The sequence below is a fragment of the Numida meleagris genome, chromosome 13 (assembly GCF_002078875.1).
Source record: "Numida meleagris isolate 19003 breed g44 Domestic line chromosome 13, NumMel1.0, whole genome shotgun sequence".
NCBI classification, from domain to species: Eukaryota; Metazoa; Chordata; class Aves; order Galliformes; family Numididae; genus Numida; species Numida meleagris.
Genome location: NC_034421.1, coordinates 9,378,548 through 9,404,199, shown reverse-complemented (window position 1 = coordinate 9,404,199; position 25,652 = coordinate 9,378,548). Strand labels below are relative to the sequence as shown.

Genomic DNA, 25,652 nt, shown 5'->3' with positions numbered 1-25,652 from the left:
GCAGCGGGGCCGTGCCGTGCCGTGCCGTGCCGTGCCGTGCCGTGCCGTGCCGTGCCGTGAGGCTCTGCTCTCCGGCGCTCTCCCGCCCGTGCCCTTCGTTGCGGCTCCACTCGGCCGGGGTTCCGTGCGGCGCCGCGGTGTTTTTGCCCCGGAGCTCGGCCCGTGTCTGCTCGCCTCGAAACACCCCCGGGGCAGACGCGCTTCCGTGAGGTGGTGCCGCGCTCGTGGCCGTGGCTTTTAATTTGTGACAGCGTCACGGGCTCGTCCTGTGAAGTAGAGCGTGAGAGGCGATAAAAACAAGAAATATCGCATTCCTTCCCGCGGAGGCTGAGCGCGCTTCGGGCCGGGGATGCGGGGGGAACCCAGCGCTGCGCCTTCCAGGCTTCCCCCTGTACTGCTGCGGGCGGCGGAGCTGGAAGGGCTTCTCCTGGCACTGCGATGCAGAGCTGGGTAACGCGGCTCCGCGTCGCCTGACCTCTTCTCAGTGCTCCGCTGCCGGGAGATGGACAAACGAGATCCCCTGATACGGCTTCTCTTTCTGCGGAGCAGGAAAAGATGAGTGTGGAGAGAAGCGTTTTCTAAATGAAGGTGCTGCGAATACGCAGCTCGCTGAGAAACACGAAGCTGGTGGTTTTCAGTGGTTGGTCACATCGTCAGAGAACTTGAATGGGGTCTGACAGCATTGATCAGGATGCACTCGCACAAGATTTGGGTCTCACAGTTGCTGTATCACAGTGATTTGTGGCTTCTGGCCCTTACCTAAACTAGAGAAATGTTTAAAACCAGAAAGACCAAACTGCAGTGTGTGACAGGGAAATCAAGTCCATGAAAACAAACCGGAGCGCAGCGAGTGAGGCAGCAGTGCTGCAGGAAGTGATCCCGGAGGGCCAGGCTGAGCCCGTAGTGTGCGGCATTGCAGGGAAGAGCCGCGCTCAGATACAAACACAGCAGTGTTCTAATTACACGGGGTAGTCCTTCTGTGCTACTCAGTGCTTGTGGAGCTTTAGATCTGCCTGGTTTTGGTATTACGCTTCCAGACAGAGCAAGGATGCTGATACATGTCAAAATTTGAAGGAATTGAGTTCAAGATTAGAAGGAAAAGGCTCGTGAGAGGGATGTTCATCTCTGAGGCAAGAAAAATGTGATTTCATGTTCCCTTGTAGCCACAGAGGGTAGAGCAAGTGATATCCTGCTGGATTTGCAGCCAAGGGGAGTTGGGCTGTGCTTGTTATGGCTTACGTTTGACTTCTCACCTGGGAGCTGAAGTACATATTTCTCTGCTAAAGCACTAGTTTGGGTTGGGTTTGCTGTGTGTGTGAGGGGCATGGCAGCCAGCCCTGATGGGCTCGCCTTCCCCTGAGCTGTCTGTGTTCTTGTCTTCTCAACTCCAACAGAATCCCACCTTGTATTCCTTTCAGTCAGCTGTGCAGAACTCGCTGACCTTGCTGATAAAAATTAGCTTAGTGTATAGAAAGTATATTATGGTAAGTTACGAGAGCAGAATTAACCAGGGCTGTCCCTTAGGGAATACTTCTTTTTTTAATGTTCATAAAGTTAGAGTCCAATCTTAGTTGTAAGCAGGACACCTGTTTGGTGAGAGAGTTACTGCTTTTGATCAGCAGGTGTTGGATCTGGAACTTCCATTTCTATTGGTTTGAATACAATTTATTTGAGACTTGCTTGAACAGGTTGACTAAAAGCGAATTGAGGTTGTTTGCATGTCTGTTTCTTTGAGAAGTAGCAGCAGTTGTAGTTTAATCCGGTTTTGTAATGATGAAACGAGATTGAGAGAAGCCGTGGGATTGTGCTCTGTGCTGTCAGTGCTCCTGGCGGATTTTTTTGGAGCGCTTGGCATTTTCCTACCCTTTGGTTAGCAGTAGCTGGGTGTCAGGGTGTAAGAGGGGGAAGCCTTAGTTTGCTGCAGGCAGGAGCGCTGGTAGTGGCTGCCTGTGGGAGTGCTCTGAAAAGGCCATTGCTCACCTCGTCCTGAGCTCTGGAACTGGGCCGGAATCTGCTCCTTAGGGCGGTGTTCCTGAAGAGTTGACTGAACATACCCTGTGCTTTCCAGCTTCCGTGGAGGACTTCAGAACTTAAGCTTGATGTCTTTGTTTCTAAATGCAGATAGTTTCCTACCTCCTGCCTGTTGTTACCTCCAGTGTGTTTCCTATTGTTGCTGCTATGCTTGGTATTTTAATTGTTCCCTGATTGCACAAAGAATTTTTCACCATTAGAGCGGCGTGCTGAACATTTCTCCTGGCTTGGTCACCTGCACTGCCCATAGCCCTGTGCCTGGAGACTTCCTTCACAGCTGATTCATTTCCTGAAGCATTGTCCATGCTGTACGTTGTTTCCTCTATGTGAACAATAAATAATTACATAGTTACAGGCAGCATGAAGAAGCAAATATGGTTATATGCGTTGGTGTTTTTTTTTTTTCAATTTCTGAGTGCTTGACTTCTTAAACTCTTATGTGTTAATGTATTTTTTAAGTAATAAATAGAAAAGCCATTAAAACTTTCTGTATGTGTGAGTTACTCTACTGTGCTATTGCCCTGAGCGTGGCTTCTAAACAGAACATTCAGAATTTTACCTGTTCTGCTAAGCTGCTGGCAAAACCCTCCATCCCTCTGATCGCAGTGATCCCTGTGGCAATTCCTGGTGGGTTTTTGCTTCATCTCCAAGTCCTCAGCAGAGCGGACTGGATAACAGAGTAGTTTGGAAGTGAGGGCTGTGCTGTGTCTCGGTGCGCCGGTGTGTTAGCAAACCAAGGGAGCTGCGGTGACATCGATAGCAAGTAAATTAATTTGGTGTAGTGCATTCCTGGCTACCAAACCAGTCTGGCTTTTTCAGAAGGGTCTGTAATGCTCTGCATTCCACGGACACTTGGGGTTGGATAATGGCACACAGATCTTCCCATTGCTTATGCCGATAGCAGTTCTGCAGCTGGGTGGAACTTTATTCCCAAATTTGCAATGATGTGACTTACTGGTGAGAAATATATCATCAGTTATGAGCATTTGACTTCAAATAAGAGGCTGGAGTAGCGGTAGTGTCATATTACTTTTAAAATTACACTGTCAGGCTTAAACTCTCCCATCCCACTGTCAGTCTTCACAGAAGGAACCTTACACTGCGATCCTCCCGTTACCTGCAGAGGATTTGCAGGCACTCTCTGATGTTCTGTTCTGTGGCTTCTGTTTTGGTGCAGCGCGTGACCCGGCGTTATCGCTGCAGGAGGTGTTTATGAGTCAGCTCGGCCTTGAATGGTTTCAACCCGGGCAGTTTTCACTCCTGCATTCAGAAAACAAATATTGAGTTATGAGAGGAAAAATGTGCCTGTGATCTACATTTAGTAATCTAAACTCTTGCAGTTTTAAAGTGATGTGAAATTTCTCTAATTAGTTTCCATTTTTAATATAAAATGTGAGTATATGTATAGTAACTTACATTTTTATTTCATTACTTTGATAACTGTCAAACTCTCTTTTATCCATCCTTTTTCTTTCTTATTATTGTATAAAAGCAAAAAAAAAAAAAAAAAAAGGAGGAAGGAAGTATTCCTTGTGCTTTTGTTTACCCCTCCTTTGCATGATAAAGGGAAATGATCTTTGGTGTATGTTATTTTGAAGAAGAAAAATAAAATTCCTTGACTAAGTAAAATTCAGAGACATAACACGAGCTTTTCCAGTTTCATGTAGTTTTCTGTCACCTGTTGTAATCTGTACTCTTATTTTTAGGCTTCATTAGACAGCCTTAAAACCTTGCCCCGTAAGATAATACAGCTGGCATTTGCCACCTTTCTGACCAGTGTTTCTGTGCTTGAGTGGGCAGAGACTTGAACACAGCTCAGGTGAATGAATAGTGTTTGCTGGTCCTGATGGTTAACGAGCAGACTCGCTGCATCTGTGAAGTGTCACTGCAGCCAATAGAAGAGCTGCTTTCTACTGAGCCACTTTCCAGAATTACTTCCCAACACCTGCTTACCTGCTGCTTCTGTTTGCTGGCTTTTGCTTCTCGCGCCCTTGACTTTAAGGTGCTTCCTAGGAAATTCCTTAAGTTGCTATGAGGAGCACTGAGGGATAAATGCTGCATAGTTTTCCTTCTGTGTTAGCACATGCATGAGCATTCCTAACTCACTTGCCAGTGAGCCGTTAGTTCTGGTCGTCTCATTCTGTTTAATAGCTATTTTCACTCTGCTTTGGGATTAAAAGGACATTTGGGTGTTTTAAAATTGTACAGTGATTAGAAATATTGCTTGTACCTGTGTATCTACGTTAAGTTAGTGGCCAAAGACAGCCTTGGTGCATGCAGTAGTGGCAGGGTAGTGTGCTAATTGTACTTATCTCTTCTTTTAGGTACATGTATCACGTCTTGACTAAGAACACAACGGTGACAGACCACAACCGCAATCTCCTGGTGGAGACCATTCGTTCTATAACAGAGATCCTTATATGGGGGGACCAGAATGACAGCTCGGTGTTTGAGTAAGTACTTGAAGGCATATTTAGCTCTGGCTGTGGAGAATGATAAGTATCACAGATTCCTGGTTTTCAAGAATGAACTTTTCTAAGGCAGCATCCTACTGACATTCATGAAAATACCCCATTCTATAGTAGAGAGCTAAGCGGGATCACGTTCCTGTGTTATGAAACACAATTTGCTTCTGTTAATAAGAGTTTCATCTTCAGAGCTCCTTTTACATGCTGTGTTTGTTTGACTCGCATCTTTTGACATAGGTACCAACCCTCTTAGGGCTCGGGTGTATTCACTACCTCTGTTAAAATGCAATGATGTTCATTTCTTCATCCTAGTTTCTATGATACTCCTGATGGATATCTTCTAGCCATGATCTATAACACTTTTGTTTAGATATTATTTTAATCCTTGTAAAATAGTGTGGTAGAAAAAATAACTTGAAAAGGGATGTTGATAATTCTAGACTGACTGAATGCCTGCTGCTTGGCTCTTTGCTTCAAGACCCGTGTATCAAGGCAATTTGTGATTAAGTAAAGCTTTGGGAGTAATTAGTTTTATTTCTACAAGGTGACTTTAACGTGGTTAGGTTACAATGTGAACAAAGAAAATTGTACTGATTCTTCCTACCTGTATTGTAGCTTCATCAAATTTCTCCCTGCATTCTTTACCAGAGGGAGTTTTAAAGATAAGCATGTTTCTCCTGCTTTTAATGCAAATAAAAGCCTAACAACAAACTAACCAAATAAAAAAATAAAAACCCTAAGTACACATCTGTGATGTCCTACTAGGAAAGAGTCCATAATTTTCCTGTTAAATTATCTTTTTGCTCCTTGTCTGCTAGATATTTGCTTATAGCTTGCACTTCTTGCTTCCTGTTTGGTTGCACATTTGATATGGTATTACAGATAGGCAGATGGAAATGGTGGTTTGAGGTGGTTTCTGGTGATACCAGAAACTGTGGCTTAATGAATGTAGGGTAGAAGACCAAGGGCAGGAAAACGAAAAATAAAACACTAAAAAACTTGTAATCAGAAATGGAATCCACAATGCTGAAGATGAAGTGGATTAGCTTAATATTGAGGTAAGTGAGTATTAAACAAAACAGCCTTTGTTTAGAAGCTTTCCCCTTCAAAATTGTGGTTGCAGGTTAGGGAAGCTATCTGATAAGTTGGTTATGCGTAAAATAAAATGAAATAACCCTTATGTTTTTGACATCATTTTACTGCATAATTTGACTGTTTAAGTGTCCTATTTTAAGATTTTTGAAGATGAAGTTTCGTACCATATTTCTGCATAAATGTAGAACATGCTGTTTGTCCAACTTGCTTAGAATTATCTCTGATGTTAGTAAAGTCACGTTCTTGTTACATACAGCAAGTGACTTTATGACACCTCTTTATTTCAGCTTCTTCTTGGAGAAGAATATGTTTGTTTTCTTCTTGAACATCCTGCGTCAGAAGTCCGGCCGTTACGTGTGCGTGCAGCTGCTGCAGACTCTGAACATCCTTTTTGAGAACATCAGTCATGAAACATCGCTGTGTAAGGGCACATCTTGGAACTGTTAAGGATTAAATGATGGAAATATGATCTAATACGCTTTAATTTAATACAGTTTAGTCCTAATGCCCCTTCAGAACGGTCTCTATGTATTCCTATTAGTCTTTTTAGTTAAGCACTACTGGAAATGTTGTCACTTGACTCTAATTTGCCTTTTAATGTAATTTTTCATTAATACAGTGGTTGTTGTTTGGTACTACTGAAACATTTTATATATTTCAAGGTGTTCTTTAAGTCAGCAAATTAGTCATGGTCGGAAATGTTTGCCTTGATGCAGCAGATGACGCAGTGAAACTGTCATCTAATTTGTGCTGGAACTGTTCTCACATCACTGGGTCTGGCATTCAGCCCACCATGTTTACCTCAGTGTTTTCAGAAACATGTAAAGACGAGAGAGAATTAATTATCGATTAAAAGTAATTGATGACTAGCAGAATAGAAAGTCATATGAAGGCCTTTGAAAGTATATGACTTCAAGTGGAAAGAATTCTGTATGTTGTTACAAGTGTTACTTAGTACTAAACTGGGGAGGGATAGTCCTTCCTCAATTAACTGGTGTTCATGGGAGTGAAGACATCTGTAGGTGAGCAGTAAATCACTGTTACTGCGTGCAGCCATCACTTGAGTTGATGAGTTAAGTTGTTATCTTGAAGCATTGTGTAGCTTGTTGCTAGCTGGTAGGTTTATTTAACCTGGCTACATAGTGATTTCTTTTAATTAATTTCTGTAATGTATCTTATTTTTCAGACTACTTGCTGTCTAATAACTATGTGAATTCTATTATTGTCCACAAATTTGACTTTTCTGATGAGGAGATTATGGCGTATTACATATCATTTTTGAAAACTCTTTCCCTGAAACTCAACAATCACACTGTGCATTTCTTTTACAACGAGGTAAGTAAGAAAAGGAGTTGCAATATAAGGATGAGAGGACTTTAATAAATAAAAAAAAAAACTGATTGCAATTTGGCACATATTCTGTTTAGTCTCTTGTCTAAGCTTGTCCAACTTGCTTAGAATCATCTCTGGTCATAGTAAAATCATGTTCTTGTTAAATACGGCGAGTGACTTTATGACACCTCTATATTTAAGCTTTTTCTTGGAGAAGAATATGCTTATTTTCTTCTTGAACATCTTGTGTCAGAAGTCTAGGCTTGTCTAATGAATTGTTTGTCCTAAATTTATTTTAGTATCAATGATTGAAAATTAAGTTGTGAGACACTGCTGAAGCATTGCAAAGAAGGTTCCTGAGATCTGTAAGACAGTGTTAAGCTGGACTGCTTGAGAAGTCTGCTTCATTGAGAATTCATCTTGTTTACGCCTTGTTTTCTGTTCCTCCACTCGATTTTAAGAGGCTTAGTTGAAGTCTGAACAAAGCTGATTAATCAAAGGCTGAAGATGAAATAAGCTTATCCTTGCTCCATGCCACTTTTTGCCAGAAGAGGGCAGTAAAGCTCTGAAAGTGCAGAGCTAACGTGGAAACCTCTTGATGCTCAAAGCTGTTTATTTTAATTCAGAGCTACAGGTCCTATTGACCGTGCATTGCAAAATAATTTCCATTACTTAAGTAGAGAGTAGGAGCATTTGAGTAATGCATGGGAAATGTTCTTTGTACAGAATTCCAACAAATATATTGTACATGTTTTGGTTAATTCATGATGCTTTCTTTCCTCTTGCTGCAGCACACGAATGACTTCGCTTTGTACACAGAAGCCATTAAATTTTTTAACCACCCAGAAAGCATGGTCAGGATTGCAGTTAGGACTATAACTTTAAACGTCTATAAAGGTATGCTTTCTATAGTTAAAGTAAAGGCATGTGTGCAAAAAAAAAAAAAAAAACTTCTTTCACTGTAATTTAAGTTGTCTAAGGGGGTTTTGTTTATTTTTTGAGATTGGAAACTTTAGCATGTTGATGTACTTCAGGTACACATTCTGATTTTTATGAAACAGAACCCTAAACCTGTGGTGTGTACTTGTAAATAGTACTATCTCCTCACGTGTGCAACTGATTTAAAAAACATAGTGAAGGACTATCAAGCTTACACAAGGAACTTTAGTTCACCTTCCAGCAGAGATCATGATAAGGCTGAATTTAAAAACAAATAAAAGAAAATTGAGAATATAAAGTATGTTTTTTTATTATTTACTTATGAACTTGAGTTTTATACTATATGAAGCAGTGACCTTACTAACAGTACCACTTCCTTTTGAAGTACATTAGAATATGACTGTGGAATTCCTAGGTACTGTGGCCACTCCAGTGTGAAGAAACAGACCTAGACCATTTTTAGAGATGCTTAGCGAAAGCCAGGATGCTATAGTAGTAAATTACTGTACTGGGCATTCCAGTAGGGCATAAGAAAACTAATTGTGTTCTGAGAATAGTTAAGCACTGCAACAAGTTTTCCTGAGAAGATGATGAATCCATATTGCTTGAGATCCTAAAAACTCAACAAGGCCCTTAGCAGTCTGGTTCAAATGAGAAGTTAGCCCTGCTTTGAGAATGGGTTTGCACTACCCGACCTCCAGAAGTCACTTCTCACTGAATTCTTCTCTGAATCCATAAACTCTTTGAGAGACCAAAAATAACAATGATTTCTGTGGGAAAATATCAGCAGTTTCTGTGGAAAAACTGGTGCATATTCAAACTCTCCGCTTCTGGAAGCAACATGATTTATATGTTGTGGTATGAATTATGAAATATGTTTGTGCAGTGTTTATTACTTTTTAATATGTTTTTAATTAAACTGCATTTTGAATTTAAACAACTTGCCATCAACTGATGATTTGATGATGGTTTTCATCAAAGAGTATAAGATCTTTTTAAAAATTAGGAACAATTAGCTTTGCAAATAGCATCTATAGCAGGCTGGTTCTTTGTAGTGCTGACTGCTAGGGACAATTTTTCTTTTGTACAATGAGAAAGAGGTACTGGATACTTGTTTCCTGCTTAAATCAGCTGTAAAACCAAATGTGTGTTCTCAGAGCAAAGTGCAGGTTTTGTATCCTATTAGTGTGTGTTTACATGACTAAATACTTTTACCATAAAAAATATACTTCTCTAGAATGTTGGTTGAATGTTGTAGCAATATGAAGGTTAGAGTAGAAGGACAGCTCAGATATTCAGGGTTCCTAATTTTCTGACTATCCATTTGCGTATGTTCTGATCTAACACCTACCCTGTATCTTTTAGTTTAGATGCTTTGTGCTTTAGCTTCTTAAACTCTTTTGGAGGATGTCACTATCCCAGTTCCTAATCCTGTTAACTGTTGTCTGTTTCTTTTGCCCTTCCTTCACTGATGATTCCTGTGTTCCTTAATGCAGTGTCATGTAAGTCTGACTAGCTTGACTTTCAGCATTACTGCTTTATTCTTCCGCATTTTTTCTCTTCTTTTTCATAAGGAATGTGCTTAAAACTCCTTTCTGAATTCCACTAGATTTGTTTTCAGACATGTAAATATATCAATATTAGGCTCTTTCAAGCCAATTAAGAATTGATATGATGCTTTTGTAGATGTCCATTTCATGCATAAGATCATCTCAGGTATATACGTATGTGAAAAGCTGGCATGTAATCAAAATTCAAAAGATTCTTTGTTTCATTTATTAAAAAAAATTCTTAAAAATAAAAAGGGTGGAAACTGATTTTTCTCTTATACAATTTCTCTGCAGTGGACAACCAACCTATGCTGCATTACATTAGAGATAAAACTGCGGTCCCTTATTTCTCCAACCTTGTCTGGTTTATTGGGAGCCATGTGATTGAACTGGATAACTGTGTGCAGACTGATGAAGAGTAAGCTTTTTAAAATGTCATTTATTGAATGGAAATGCTTTTCCCAGGCATTGATGCTCACCTCACTTTGCCTGTAGTTGTCCACCTCAGCTCCTGAGTATGTTCCTTTGCAGACAGTTCGAGCTTTTTCTTTTCACAGAGTTATTCTATCAGTACTCTGGATTAAGTGGTTAGTGATGTCCTCTTATCTGTGCTAATATCCATACAAGCAAATCATTGTTTGTCAACGTGCCTTTTCTTCATCTTTGTTTTAATTTTGCTGAATTTAGCAGGAATTCAGAAGACACAGAAGGTATTTTGTGCTTCTTAGTTTTAGTAACATTTTTTTGTGCTTCTCTTCTGTGTCCTGACCTAGCACAACTGCTCTCAGAAAAGGATACTCTGGGGAAAAAAGAAAAAAGCTGGAAAGATGAACTTTAATTAATATGTGAAATGTCAGCACTGAAATGCCCATGTCATGCACCGCTATCAACTGTGGAAATACTTTGTTGCTCAGGGTTAAATAACCTGAGGCATACCAAGGTTGCTTGGTTTACTCCCCACTCACAGTGAGGGACTGTTTCATAGTTCTTAAAGTGAAAAGGTAGAAGTTCAATAAAACAGATGTCTATTGTTTTTTGGAAAGAAATTTTTTAATGATTGGTTTCTGAGAAGATGATGGCAGTAGGAAGCAAAGGTGGTTGTGTTTGGTTTTTTTTTTTGTTTTTTTTTTTTTTAAAGTACCTCTTCTGAAAACTCAGGAAAAAACTTTAAATCTGCTTCCTAAAGAAAATATATGCCTGAATACTCTTTGGTAGCTGCATTAGTGCTTTAGACATGAAAACATATGCTTTAGGCAGTCAGTCTGCAAGGCAATTGATAGAAGGGATGCACATGAATTATTGATGTCATTAAGTTTTTAAAATTTTTACTTATCTGAGGCTTTATCTGATCTGTTTTTCAGGCACAGGAATAGGGGCAAGCTGAGTGACCTGGTGGCAGAACATCTCGATCATTTGCATTACCTTAATGATATACTTATCATTAATTGTGAATTTTTAAATGATGTGCTGACAGACCACCTACTTAATAGGCTCTTTCTTCCCCTTTATGTGTATTCATTAGTAAATCAGGATGAGGTAAGTGAATACATGCAAATGTATAAGTTGTAAAGGAATTATTTGCTTTCAGTATGCATAGTGATTTGTTAAACAGATGTATTCGGTGGTAGGGTTAATATTGTTGATGCCTATGTTTGTATGTTGAACCAAATAGGGTGACTGGAGGGGGAGGAGGTAGGTTATATTTCAAATATTTTTGTTCATCCTTGCTTAGTTGGTTTATTAAAATGTCTGCCAATATTATTATTTTATTTATAGGTAATACTTCATTGCTTCCAAATAACTAATTCATAATGAATGTTATCAGAAAAAACTCCTTGTGGAGGAATGGTTGAGTAGGGGATACCACCTTGCTTCTGGGGTTCTTATCTGTCGCAATGTTATTAAAGGGGCTGTGACTGACAGCAATCAGAAGCTGTTTTTAAGCTTGTAGACTATGAGTCTATTATTAATAGACTCATATTCTTAATTGGAGAGTCTTCATTTGAAATTGTTTACCAAAAAGTAAATTTTAAAGAGCACCATCTCTAGTGAATATTTTGTCATAGAATATGAAACAGTACAATATTAAAAGTTCTGTTTTAAATAAAATTCTGATCTGTGTAAATGCTTTAACTTTATGGAAATAAATCATCATTTTCCTTGATTTCTTTTCCATAGGGTGGAGAACGTCCAAAAATAAGTCTCCAAGTTTCTCTCTATCTTCTTTCTCAAGTACGTATTTGAATTATTTTGTCCTATTTCAGAATGTGCTTTGCACTAGGGTTATAATTTGTAATATTAATTAACATATTTTGATCTATTATGACAAAACCATTAAAGAAAAAATTGACAGACACTGTTGAAAGTATTCCAGTTTTCCTGTTAAAAAAATATTAAAGGTCGTTTTTCCTTAAGGCAGGGTAAGTAGCTTCTTCACTCTGAGGATCTTGTAGCTCATGATAGCTTTTGGAGCATCCATTACAGTTTATGTACAACTCTTGATAAGCAGTGTGCAATAGAGCCATGCAACATTTCAGGACAGAATTTCTAAAATTACAGATGAGATTCTCCTAGACGTTGTATTGCAGTTTGAATCTACCTAAATCTGGAAAATTCTCTTGGGAAAACAGGGGGCAGTGATCTGTCTTATGCCTTGTGTTTTTCTTATCTCGTGCTTTTTGTTTTGAAAAGAAAGAAACAAAAAAAATTTGGCTACATCCATACTTTCTCACAAGTTAAATTTTGTTGTACCTGTAGTATAAAAGTACCTGTTATCTATTGTTTTCACCACTTCATTTTATATCTGGAACTTTTTTTTTCCAAATTAGGAGTTTTACAGTTGTTCATTTTTTTGATTGTAGAAAATGGCAAATCATCTTGTCTCCCTGTTTTCTGTGCATTGCTGTGAGACTGTTTTTTCTTTAATTATGTTCTCAGAAAACAGTTTTGATTTGTGTTTCATAAATTTCATAGCTTTTCCTTCGAACTTACAATTTTACCTTATTCATTTCGTTATAGTCTGATCCAAAATTTCTTCTTTTTTTCTGAAAAATGTGATTTGTCAGGTAAATACAACTTAATGCTTCAAAATTGGAACCTAAAAAATACAATGCTGTTAACCACAGGTAAAGCCTTGTGAGCAACGACTTCTGGTAACTAAAGAGATCTATATCATAGTGTTGTCTACTTCAAACTCTTTTAAACTTACTGATATCAGGGGAAATATTGACTAAGTATCGCTTAAAGATTTACATCTGTACTCTTTCATAAAGAAAAAAAAACCTTTTTTTTCCTAATCATAAGGAATTGGGAACAGCGTTTTTGTATCAGAATAGGTTGGGATGTAGAAAATCAAGCTATTCTCTGTAACTGGCAGAAATCCATCTCTTTGCTTCTTTGGAGTGGGAACTGAAAAAGCATATATTGGGTATCTGAAATAGCTGCTTAACTGTTTCTGTTACTGGTGCCAGACTTTTTTTTACAGGGATTACTCATGTGTTACAGTCAAGTGCTTGAGAGGTTTGTGCTAGCTGATGAAATCCCACTGCTGTTTCAAAAGGAGCTGTAAAGTACTTGTGCCAAAACATTCCTGTGCTGTGTGTTCAAGAAACGCTTAGATGTTGTGTTGAGAGACATGGTCTAGTGGGGTTATTGGTGGTAGGTGGATGGTTGGACTGGGTGATTTTGTAGGTCTTGTCCAACCTAGCTAATTCTATGATTCTGTGATTCTGTGATTCCGTGTGTAGTCAAGGTATAATTTCTGAATTGGAAGAAGCTTGAGTTTAGGGAGTTTTAACACACTTCAAAAATACCTTGAACAACCTCACAAAATCTTACATAAATCACTACTGTACACTAATCAACATCTCACTTTTGAAGGTCTGGGATAGTTCTGACTTTAATCAGAAAACCTGTGGAGACCACGTTTACCTAAATGTGGTCAAAACAACATTAGGTTTACTGATTTGGAAAGTATGTGGAGATTTTTCAGCTAGTACTGTTGTTTAAGGACCCCTTAAGGCTATTGTGGTTGGACCTGTGCTGGTTCTGTCCAGAAGCCCACTGTTTGCCTTAGGCCCAACTTTGTAAGCTCTGCCTCAAAATGGGGTGTTCCGTGTAGACAGAGAACTCTGGCAGGGCAGCTAAGCTTTTCTGGGTGTTTAGCTGTTAAAGCCACTGCGGCCTTTATTCCTCTCATACGTAACTGCTTTGAATTTAGTTTGGGTTCTTTGCTGGAGTATCACACAACTTTCATCTCAAAGCTGATGACGGACTATTTCTGTACCTCAGATGGTGAAGAGCATGAAGAATTATTAAAACTAGGTAGTTTAATATGTAGGGAAAGAACGGATGTCTGTAGGGAGAGTTATGATCTACTGTGTTTTGAAACAGATTTTGTGAACTATTAGTGTTAGCAATTTAATGTTACTGTATACGTAAACTATGTTAACTATGATACCAGTGCTCAACAAGGTCCTAAATAAAAGTATGTTTAGTGACTGAAACAGAGAAACTGTGTCATGTAATGCATGTCTAATGTTTCTTTCCACCTTTGTTTTAATAGGTTTTTCTTATTATACATTATGCCCCCTTGGTGAATTCACTGGCTGAGGTTATACTTAATGGTGACCTGTCGGTGTTTTCTTCTAAAGTTGAGCAAGATATTCAGAAAAACTCAGTAAGTGGTCAAATAATTTTTGAATATTTTCCTTCTTTCTAGAGGCAAATATTTGATTTAAAATACCAGTAGTATCTAGAAAGTATCTAGAAGCACCAATATGTACCAACTGGTAAGTTAGGGTGGTTGTGTTTAGAAGATGAGAGCAGAAAAATTGTTAAATATGACAGCAGAAAAATGCTCTGTGTGACTCGCAGCATTACGTTCTTACTTGCTCATGTGACTTTTTCTTCTGTGGTGGCCAGACACTGCAAAGTCTTTCGGTACTCTTACAATCCAGCTGATGTTCGGTTCTGCTTACTGACATTTTGCCAGCAGAGCTGACTGAATGTTTCGTGATAAAGAAATCTCTTGTTTGCATTAGGCAATGTCTGACCTTCTGCTAGTTGTGTGTTACTTGTGCAGAAGCAGCTTTGTTACTAGGAAATTTTGTGGCAAAAGGCTGAGATAGCGTATGTTGTAGAAGTGAGGTTTTTTCCGGTTGCCTTTACTATGCAGAGTTGCAAAATATCTGTAGTATGTGTTTGTGTGCTTACGTTAATGTGAGGAATATTAGGGGTTTCCTTTAAATGCCTCTTCATCTGCTCTCATTCATAATGCTGTTCTAGGTTGCTGCTTCTTACTGGTCCTGTCACCTCATGGTACACACACTGGGAGCTGTCACACATGAACAGCTACCAAATAGGAGGCGACTGGCTTTCTAGAATAGACATCAAGCAAAATTGTGCTGCAGGTGGAGCTTTGTTGCCAAGCAGAGTGGTTCTGTGGGAGAAACTGTATTTTTTAGTAAAATATTGTTCAGTGAGCCCTGAAAGGGGGAATGTGAACCTACTCCACGGAGTTTGAGAAGTATTCCAAATTAAGATGCTTTTTCCTTTGCTTATTTTTCACTTTTATTTCTGCCATTAAGGGGTATCAGAAGAAATACACTCGGCTGTATATTATTTCCTGTGAGGTCTATTTTCCTACGTAATTCAAATGTGGCCAGTTCTACCTAATTCATGTTTCTCAATTTCTTGTTTAACCTACTTCCTCCTTCCCATGAGAAGTTGTTACTAATTATTTTACTAGCACACATTGCACAAGATAAACAATAATTGAAAATATGATAGAAAGACACTTAAAAATATGAAAAAACAGTATATCTAAATGTATAAGCAAACTGTATACAATGTAAACTATTATTTTTTTTAGATTGTTTTAATTATATGGCCTTGTAATGTCTGGAAGCACAGGATATATATAGAATATATTTTTTTCTCAGCGTTCTTTCTTGCAGTGGGCCAGACTGTGGTTCATTGCTTATCAGAGTATCACTGTCAAATGGTCTCTTCAGTTATTTTGACATATGACAAGCAGCAGCCTATAATACAAGGATATTAAGTACCTGCATTCTTCATGGCGTAGTTAAAGGATTCTAGGAAACAACTGTAAGAAGTAAATGCAGGGAGGGGGAAGTCTAAAGGCTTCTTGCAATTTGCATATGTAATTTTTTTTTCATGAAGAATAGGACTTAGCATGTCCTTCCTTTTTTTTAGTATTTCTCTGACTGGAAGCCATCAATAAAAAGTAATTTGATTGCAATTCCAGTTATATAATCTGCCCAAGTTGTAGTTTGATATATCTAAAAATATATCAGAAATTACAGGGGGAGAGGTCAGTAAGTTTCACACTGTGGATTGAGTTGTTTGTTTTAGTGTTGTGAAAGATTCCTCCTACTATGTAGCTTATTTCAGTGACAAGTGTAAGGAGATTTATGCAGGATTTCTGTAAAACCTCATCAGTCAGAGGCTTCAGATAAACACTTTGGCCTTTTGACTTGTGCTAGGCTTTGTCCTGGATCGTTTCCTAATCTCTCTTTTTTTCTTTTTTTTTTTTCCCCCCAATGTATCAGTGTTACTGACTGGAGTGAGGGTTTTTTTCCAACCTTTTTTCTGAGGTATCTTTGAATTCTTCATCTTCGGTGCTTGAGTCAAGTGGGACAAGGAATGGAACCCCAGTTTTATCTTTAGTCTTATTTCTTTTGTATTGCTTGCTCTTAAGTTTTGAACCGTTTAGCCAGTGTCAGCTAAATGTGATTGAAGTGTCAAGATCTAAAAAGTAGTGAAGTTTCTGTAAGAGTTTTTTTCAGCTTCAGCCTGTACTAGGGAAGCCCCCAGTCTGTGTTTCATTTCCCAGTAGCAGAGAAGTTTGGCTGACGGGTGCTTGCGTAGCCTTGGGTGAGTGGCAGCATGTGTGCCCATAATCCAGGTAGCAGGCCAAGCAAATGTGAAGGGAACTCTCAAACTATTGCAGCTTAGAAACAGTCTGCAAAAGGATAGGAAACCAAACTTTTAATCTTGCCGGTCATAGAACTTCTTGTAACATTTTGTCTCTCTGTAAGAGTGCATTGCTTGCTTTTGTTAGGATGACACAGACTCTTTTGAAACAATAATTTGCTCTCAGAGACGTGTCATCTTCATTTATTTTCTTGATATATAAATTGATTATCAGGAATATTAGGTCTTGATTGAATACTGCTTGCTTTCTTGTCCATGTATTTCATATTAATACATTGCTATTGATAGACACTGCTGATTTTGCTGCCGTTATCCTATTTGCATATGGTCTTTTAATTTTATTTGTGCTAACTGCCTCACCTGTTAAGCAAAATTCAAAGAAGGGAAATACAGTTTTAAGAACCCTGCGTTGTTAAACTGATGATCTTGTGTATTCTTTTTTCAAAATGCCATCCTTCTTAATGCCAAGTCTTTAGGTTATGTTACTTTGGGTACAACTTTCCCTGGTTTGGTACAGTTTGTCTGAGGTCTGCTTTCTTGTATCTTGAAACTCATCTGAAACTTTAAAGTTTTTAATTCCAAAACTTTGTTTTATGTGAACTGAAGTTTCTTTTATAGAGTTAAAAATGCCTTGCTTGTAGCTCACTGTGAAATCTTAATATTTGTAGGCGAAGTCAAGTATCAGATGTTTCATAAAACCAACAGAAACACTTGAGAGGTCTCTTGAAATTAATAAACAGAAGGGGAAGAAGAGAGTGCAGAAAAGACCCAACTATAAAAACGTTGGTGAAGAAGATGAAGAGGAAAGACAATCTGAAGATACCCAAGATGACCTAGATAAAACTAAAAGTACAGAAGCAAGTTCAAAGGGCATCAGAACAAGCAGTGAAAATGAAGGTGTGTGCTTTAGCAGATAAAAACGATGCTTACAATTTGGTTACTTTTATTTACTGTATATGTCTAATTTTAATAGATTACGTGGCTTGTTCTCTAGTTGCACTAGGTTAACATGGAAATATTAATTTGTTTCAATCTCTTTGGCTATGTTTTTTTCTCATGTTAAATCGTTCTATCAGGAGATGTGCTTCTAGTCTGATTGAAAACCATGAAAATGCTTTTGCATCTTCCTGCTGTCTTTGCTCCTTTGACTATGGAGCGCTTAATAAGTAGACCTCTCAACTTTGCAACTCTTTTTACACAGGAGTATTCTGTGCATGTTTCAGTGATTCAAGTATGCCAAAATCCTGAAGTTGATAATACTTTTTAGAAAATATGTAATTCCTCAGAATTGAAGAAAACATCTTAAGCTTAGATTATTTTATTGCTCGTTTTCAGGATTTTTGATCTAATACTAGCCTTAACAAGAACTGCCTCTATAAGATGAGTGGTTTTATAGCACATCATAACTGTTTATTTAGTAGTTAGTTACTAATAGACTTTAGACATATACTGAGCAAACTTGGAGAATGGCATACAAGGAGTTAAAAACAAGACCTTTGTTCTTTGGCAATCCTGTCCCAACGTGGTTACCGTTTTGATAAGACTTTCCAGGGTGTTTATTTTCCTTAAATCACATCAAATAGCTGATGATATATTGTCTACCGTAATTTTAAGCATGACATGATCTGCTGGGTAAACCAGTGCATTTATTAGTCATCTCTGTCCAAGTTCATAAGCCAAAGCTAGTACTACCAAAAAGTCTGAAGCATTTGGGACTAGGTGCTTTATTTGCTCTAACAGTAGAAACCCATTTACATCCTCTGGGAAACTTCATTTCCCCCTGCAATAGCACTCATCAGTGTTTTTATGAATATTATTTTTTTCCCCAAAAGGTGTTCTGTGTGTTTTATTCCTGTGGTTTAGAGGAGAAGGGGATTACTGCTATTTATTTATTGAACAAAATAATTTGCATATTTTCTTTCATATTTGTATAAATAAATTTCTTACAGCATTAAATTTCATACAGGAATGTAAGCATTTTTTTCTATCGTGAAGAAAAATTGTCTTCATTCAGTTATTCATTAAACTTCTTGAAGTTGTGGTTGTACTTCTTGTAGTTGCATCAATGGTTTCTAATGTAAAGCGGAAAATTTAAAAGCTTGCAAAAACTGTTTGTTAAAAATACCAATTTTTGTTTTATAGAAATAGAGATGGTAATCATGGAGAGATGCAAACTCTCAGAATTGTCCATCTCTGCTGTGACAGAGCAGAATACAACAGATGAAGAAAAGAGTGCTGCTGCCTCTGGAAGTGAGATAACAAACTGGAACAGGTATAAAAACTGTAACATCTTGCTGGATTGCTTCCCTACTTGCCTTCCTATAAAGTTTCTCATCTCTTAAGGGATGTCTCAAATCTGCCTCCAATTAAATTTGCAAGAGTTCTTGTAGAGCAATAAGATGGGAGGCAATAGGAAGATGGAATATTGCTTCTCTACTGATCAGTTTGGGATATGATCCCATTTCTTTGTTAAGGTGGTGCTTTCTTTTATGGCAGTTGTGATGCCTAAAGTTGGTAAATTTGAATTACAAAATATTAATGCAATAAAAACAGAATCTTAAAAGTTTTAATTCCAGAACTTTCTAAAACCAAAGAACTTTTCTTAGTGATATTTGCTGTCATGTCTGCCAATTTTGTATACTCCTGTAAGGAAAAAAGCAAGGGAAAATTTTGCAAAATTTAAGTACTAGTTATGAGTAAACCCTGCCAATTTATGTAAAATTAGTGAGTTAGTGCACCTTAGGGTTGTCTTCAGTCGTGGACGTACCCCACAAGAATAAATATCCGAAGATGTAAGTATGAAGTAGTGTACCAGTAGTATGAAATAGTGTGCTAGTAATCCATAGGGGAAAATGCAATAGAAATTACAGTAGTTGAGTATCACATAAATGCTATTGTTTTTAAGGGATCAGCTACTGATAGCTCTGCAGTTTTTACCTCCTGAAGCACTGATTTCCCTAGAATTAAGACAATGTTAGTGGAACATCATAGGTCAGTTTTTAGGGTACTACCATCTGTTGACTGGACAGAAGATCCAGAGTTATGTAGTACTTAAGTATTTTAGTGATCTTGAACCTGGATATCTTGGCCTTTTTTTTTTTTTTTTTTTTTTGACCTTTCAACTTTTAGTTTGAATTCTTTTAACTGTGTAAAACACTGTTTCAGGATGTCATTAGGTTGTTGAATACTCAGGAAATATTTTTGAGACTTATAGGCTCTCTTAGTTGTCATTCAGAATGTTTATTTTCAACATTGCTATTCATTTAGGCTGCTTTTGCAGTCTTTCATTACAGTCTTCATATGGGAAATTTGCCTTAGATACATACCGCAAAGTGGAACTCAGGCAAAGAACAACAGCAACGGAGAGGCATTTGAGCATGTCATAGAGGTTGCTTTTAATTCAGCTTCAAAAATGCACAAACATGTGGCTGGAGCAACATGAACTGAGCAGAGGATCTGTGTTCTGTTAGTCATGTGATGGCCTTGTTTTAGTAAGAGCATGTTGAAATGTGTATGGAGCTGAAAGGAGGTGTTGAAATAAATCTTTTATGACTTCAGTTGAGTGGCTAGGAGATGTCAGATGTGACCATGAAAGTATTACAGATCTGAAATAGGTCTAGAAACACGTTGTATTCTGAAGTGTGATAACTCTTCTGACTTTTAGCTAACCTCAGTGATGAGCTTGGAATGAGCACTTCTTGTCTACTAGGTCTGGAGATAAGGAAAATGTATTTGTTCTATGGCTTTGAATGTTGTTGTTGTGTTAGGTAGCATAAGGATTTTATTACTTTAATTGTCAGGTAGGAATTCTCCCTTTTAATCCAGGTTCTAAGCTTGTCTCTTTTGGTGACTCTGGGACTTTACAATTTTTGTCTATCCTGGCCATTTACCCTTTGAAGATGGATCAGAGGATTCAGTTCCTGCTTATGCTCTGAGCTGATTCAAGACAAGAAGCCAGGCTGCCTTGCTTTCAGGCTTGGATTAGTAACACCTGTATCTTAACCATATCTGATCTGCCCAGCTTCTAGAGTAAAACTGACTTTTCTGATCTGTTAAGGGTAGAGGTGAACAACGAATTTGCTACTGTTTGTAGGTTCCTATATACATAACCATAGATCACTAATGCTTAAACGTAGGAGAGCAAAACTCATCTGCAATCCAAAGCACTAATTTTTCCGTTCAAACGTTTCTTTCTTTTTCATTTTTCTTTCCTTTGGTCAGTTGATTGTGCAGTTTTTGACAAGTTGTTTTAGGATAAACTACCTTCCTGCAAACTGTTAGTGAAAATTCGTGAAAATTTGCTTCTTGCTGTAGTAATAGTAAATGCTTTTCAACTCTGCTTAGTACCTGAATTTTAAGATAAACGTGTTTTTCTTTTTTAATGCAACAGTGATTGCAGCTTTGTGAACTTAATTATGTATACACGCACTTATGTATGCAGAAGCATTGTACAGCTTATTAAATGTGCTGCCAATAAACCCCGTAAATGTATGAACAGGTAGTTCTTGGAAAAGTATTATGAAACAATTCCCGTTAAAGTGTTTGAATTCATGTCAGAATGTAGTATGAGACAATACCGTAATCTGAGTACTTTCAAGCAAGTTATCTTTTCTTTTAATGCCCAAAAATGTGCATTACTGTAGACTTCTTTCATTAGCTACGTGTAGAGCAGGATAGTTATTGATTTTTCTGTAAATGTTGTCTTTTTCTTGACCATTTCAAAGTTTTTCCTTTCCACAGGCCTTTTCTTGATATGGTCTATAATGCGCTGGACTGTGCTGAAGATGATTACTACGCCCTCTTTGTGCTCTGTCTTCTGTATGCGATGTCGCACAATAAAGGTAAGCCATTTTTCTAGGGAAACTAAATGAGATGTGGTTTTACACAGGAGCAGCCTGCTTGTGGTTTGTTTATGCAAGTCTTCAGCGGTGAGAAATTAAAATATGCTGTAAGGAAAAAAATGTTGTTAGGATTCTCCTTTCTAGGTATGTTTTGGTAGAAAAATCTGTGATCATCAGGTAACTTTTTCTATTAGTTTCTTGGAATTGCAGTAAGACTATTGTGTTTAATTCTCAATCTTAATTTCAGTTGAAGCCCATTATGCTCAGTCTGAGTAGATGTGGGATTTGATTCTTCCCTGCTTTGCATGTCTACATCTGCTTCAAGTATGAAATGTAAACGTGTCCCCATGTGCAAATAATAAATCCTTATGTATTTTAAACATCTACATAGTGCAAAAGGTCTGACAGTCAGATCTGACTGTGATAGTCAGCTATTTCCTGTTTCTTTTCAGCTTTTTCAGTGATTCTTTTTATGCTGTGCAATTTTTCAACAAGCTCCTCACCCGCTGTGCAGTGTCTTAACAAGGCATAATTGATTGAAGGCTCGCTAAGTTGTATGAGGTCATAGAGCACTGACGTCCTGCAAGTCTCCTAAGGAGCCTGGACTGTTTTATAAACTAGCTGAACTATGTTACAAGTGTGGTTTGTTATAATTCACATTGGTTAAGAATATGTAGTCTTTTCCAAAGAATGGTCATGCTCACGATTTCTTGTGATTGAATGCAACTTGAGATTGTCGTATCTACACACTACAGGAAAATGAGTTGCAGATACTCTATTTCAGTGCCCTGTAAAGAAGACTAAGACCGTAACAGGATGTGTTTAAAAAAAAAAAATTGGTATTCTTTATGAAATATTATTTAAAAGCACCCTTCTTTTCCAAAGGTAAAACTGTAGTTCTTTAATGAACTGTTAGATTTTTTGTGAATGCTGATATCCTGTTAATTGCCCTCATTCCTTAAGTGCTTCCTCTTTCCCTCTTTTCTCAGTATGACAGAAATCTAGAGTTAACTAAAAGTGTAGGGTTGGAAGAAACTGTAAATTGCAATTCTCTGAGGCATTTCAGATGCCCCAAAAGTAGTTTGGATGTCACCAACTACTTAGAGATTTGAGTGCTTTCACCCATTAAGTCTTGTTGTTGTTTTTTTCAGAGATCCACAAATGTGTTTAATCTTTTCGTTGTTCTTCCTTTTCCTTGTGATAACTTTGCAAGTTGATTTTGAATTTCTTTGTATTGCTAATTACACTCTTTCAAGAGAACTACTGCAGTCTATTAAATACTTACCATGAGGCATAGTTCTGTTTTCTAATTTACTTCATTTTCTTCCCTGCAAAGGCATTGACCCAGTCAAGCTGGAGAGAATTCAACTTCCTGCTCAACAAGCTGAAGAGAGAAATTCATATAATCATGTACTTGCAGAAGGGCTCATCAGAATAATGAATTATGCTGCACAGCCAGGTATCACATTTGTAATATTTGTTTTCTTCACAAGCTGGAAAGCTACTTAGCCTCTTGTGTATGAGATGAAAGTGTCTGTTTAACATGCTCTCTGTTGAGCAGTAAGTAAATATGGGCTGTGAAAGCCAAGTACTGTTTTTTCTCAGTTGTTGAGTAACCAGGAACTCTGCATTTCTGCTGAATAGTTGTTCCTGTGCTCAGGACTATAGAGGGATCTGTTTTCCTAACCTTCCTTCTTTCCACTTTTTTGAATAAACAAAACATCAAGCAAGGAATGATGAGATGTGTAGTGATTTCAGCTTAATGTACAATTTCATCCTGAAAATATGGTCTGTGGCACCTTTGCTTGTAGCAGTAGTTCCAGTGGAGAAGTAATCTTCAAAAACATACACAAGAAATAACTGGCTCCATTTGTTTATAGCTGTCCTTTGTTTCTGGAGGTGAATAGCAAACTTTCCCATGTTTTTTTTTTTTAATTACAGATTTTTTTCCGTTCTGAACTTTTTTGCAGAAAACATTTTTTTCTTAACTTCAACTTTTCTGTAAAACAGGGGATAGGATGTGTTTCCATGGAAACACAATTTTTGTTTAAGCCACAGCTCCTCTTGCCTATACTTCCTGTGTTAAAACTGTAAATGAGTGGAACCAGTTTCCCCTGCAACTGGTGCACCATCAAGTTTCTGATTGCCTGCAGAATGAAATCTAGTGCTTGTTTAGCACACAAGTCTTCTGTGTGGGCTCACAATGGCTGCAGCTTTCTTCAGTCCATATCCTCCTGCTGTGGTATGGGGTAGTTCATGGTCTGTAGTATAGATATCTGCTCTGACGTGGTTCTCCATGGGCTGCAGTGGGACAAGGTGCTTCATTAAATGTCTTTGTCGTGGGCTGCAGTGCCCGGAGCACCTTGTCCCTGTCCTTCGGTGGCCTTTGTGTCTGCACATTTTTTTGTCATATTTTTTCAAATTTTGTGTTTCTAATTTTTTAGTAATTCTACTGAAACTATAAGCCTAGACTCTCAATATATTCTTTCCTTTTGACCTCTCTGGATTTTTGCATCCAGGCTTTGCCTAAATCCTTTGGATGTGAGGAAGACCTGTGTTTTATTAGTATGCTGCATACAAAACATCACTTCATCTTGTAACTTTATCCATGCCAGCCATCTGTGATTCTCCTCTGATGTCAGTGTAATTCAACCTGTGCTTCCAGTTAACCAAGATGTTTGGTTTCAATGGCTTTTGTAATGAAGTACATCTTTATTGCCTTCTTGTTGCATGATTCTGTTTCTTCTCAGTAACTCTTACAGTTCTCACAGACATCTGCACTACATGTCAGCATCCACTCTTGCCAGGCAGGGTGCGTATGACAGATGCTACTGTTTTTTATATTGAAATTCTCTTTTCATAGATGGAAAAATCCGTTTGGCAACTCTAGAACTTGGCTGTCTGTTGCTGAAGCAGCTTGTGTTTTCTAAAAATGGCAGCATAATAAAAGATGTTCACCTTGCATGCCTTGAGGTTAGTATTTTTCTTTCAGATTACCAGTTCCAGCATTACTCGTGTTTGCATCTTGTTGTATAGTTGCACAGATGTTTCATTTTTGATTGTAAGAAGCTTAATGTAAAATTAGAGCCTCTAGAGCATCTTCTATTGGTGATTCCATGCAGTGAAAGAAGCAATACTCTGTATTCAATTCTCGGGTCTGCTGTTACCTTGCTAGTTAACTCTGAAAAGGTAGTTTCATTTTTCTCTCTGAAGATTGTATGTTAACCATCTCAGCAATGCCAAGAGAAGTACTTTTGAAACAAACAAGCTCAGCTGAGCTGTATTTTTGTAAGTGCTGGAACTGTGCTATGTCAGATTCTGAGCTGCAGGCTGTGTGTGTGGGGACATTAGTAGTTTTCTCTGTAAGAGGTTCTGGGTGCATTTTTTTGATGTGACTTTTGATTAAATGATGTTTTTACTCCCTGAAACAGTTGTTTTTCTCTCTTACAGGGTGCCAGAGAAGAAAGCGTTCATCTCCTTCGCCGTTTCTATAAGGTATATGTGCAGAGGGCTGTAAGAAAACTATCCTTACATGTGGATTTAAAATAAATTCTGGAGGCCAGTCTCATTCCCCAAGAAAGCACTGCATATTTGTTATAGAGAAGGAAGTGTTTCATTAGATGGTTTCTTTCCTTTCCTACATTTCCCATAGCCCATTGATGTACTTCACAAGAGGGATCCAAGAAGTCTCATGGGTTCTGCATTGGAAGTCAAATGAGTAGTCATGCTTTTGTTGCAGCTGCTGTGTGTGTCCTGGAGCAGAGCCATGCCATTAGAAAGTTTCTTGGATTTTACTAACAGCACTAATATGGAAGATGGCTCTTTTTGGCATTACTTTTTGTTTGCATCTCATCTGAAATGATGATCTGAAATTTTATTTAATCTTGTTTTGAGACCTCTACAGCTTTTTGCTTTTTTTTTTTGTTGTAAACAATGAGCCCTAGGCATGAACTTCTATATATGGGCCAGTACATCTTCTAACTAAGAAGTGTCTAAATTCTCTTCCAATTTGTGTTTGAATTCTCCTGAGGAAGAAGGTGCAGGTTTATTTTTAATTTCCAGCAAGTAAAAAAAAAAAAGAGTTTAAAAGTATAAAAGTAATTTGTGGTGCATTGACCTCGGCCAGCTGCCAGACACCCACCCACCTGCTCTTGCACTGCCCCTTCACAGCAGACCAGGGAGAAAACGAGATGAAAAAAAAACACATGGGTTGATACAAAGATAGAGAGATTGTTTAATAATTACCATCATCGGCAAAGCAAATTCAACTTGGGGAAAACTGAACTTCTTGCTAATTAAATCCTCTAACTCTTGCCCTCCACTGAATGGCACAGAAGGAATGGGACATGGAGGCTGTTGATCTGTAGTAGTTCTGCCCTGCTGCTTCTGCTTCCTCCACACACTATTCCTCTGCTCTAATGTGGGTTCTCTCTGTGGGC

At 38.0% G+C, this 25,652-nt stretch overlaps 1 protein-coding gene across 7 annotated transcripts in view; it reads left to right on the top strand.

Moving 5' to 3' along the window:
- CLEC16A (C-type lectin domain containing 16A) overlaps positions 1-25,652 on the top strand; it is a 68,126-nt gene that overhangs the window by 318 nt on the left and 42,156 nt on the right. For 6 of the 7 annotated variants that reach the window (XM_021411170.1, XM_021411172.1, XM_021411176.1 and 3 more), the window contains exons 2-15: positions 4,356-4,484; positions 5,882-6,015; positions 6,781-6,929; positions 7,718-7,823; positions 9,710-9,833; positions 10,777-10,951; positions 11,594-11,647; positions 13,980-14,093; positions 17,041-17,269; positions 18,515-18,644; positions 21,113-21,213; positions 22,550-22,672; positions 24,077-24,186; positions 24,664-24,708. In XM_021411170.1, the coding sequence (XP_021266845.1) occupies positions 4,356-4,484; positions 5,882-6,015; positions 6,781-6,929; positions 7,718-7,823; positions 9,710-9,833; positions 10,777-10,951; positions 11,594-11,647; positions 13,980-14,093; positions 17,041-17,269; positions 18,515-18,644; positions 21,113-21,213; positions 22,550-22,672; positions 24,077-24,186; positions 24,664-24,708 (1,723 nt within the window). Of the gene's footprint in view, positions 1-3,952; positions 4,034-4,355; positions 4,485-5,881; positions 6,016-6,780; positions 6,930-7,717; positions 7,824-9,709; positions 9,834-10,776; positions 10,952-11,593; positions 11,648-13,979; positions 14,094-17,040; positions 17,270-18,514; positions 18,645-21,112; positions 21,214-22,549; positions 22,673-24,076; positions 24,187-24,663; positions 24,709-25,652 lie in introns of those variants that run through there. The other variant, XM_021411171.1, reaches the window with a different exon arrangement.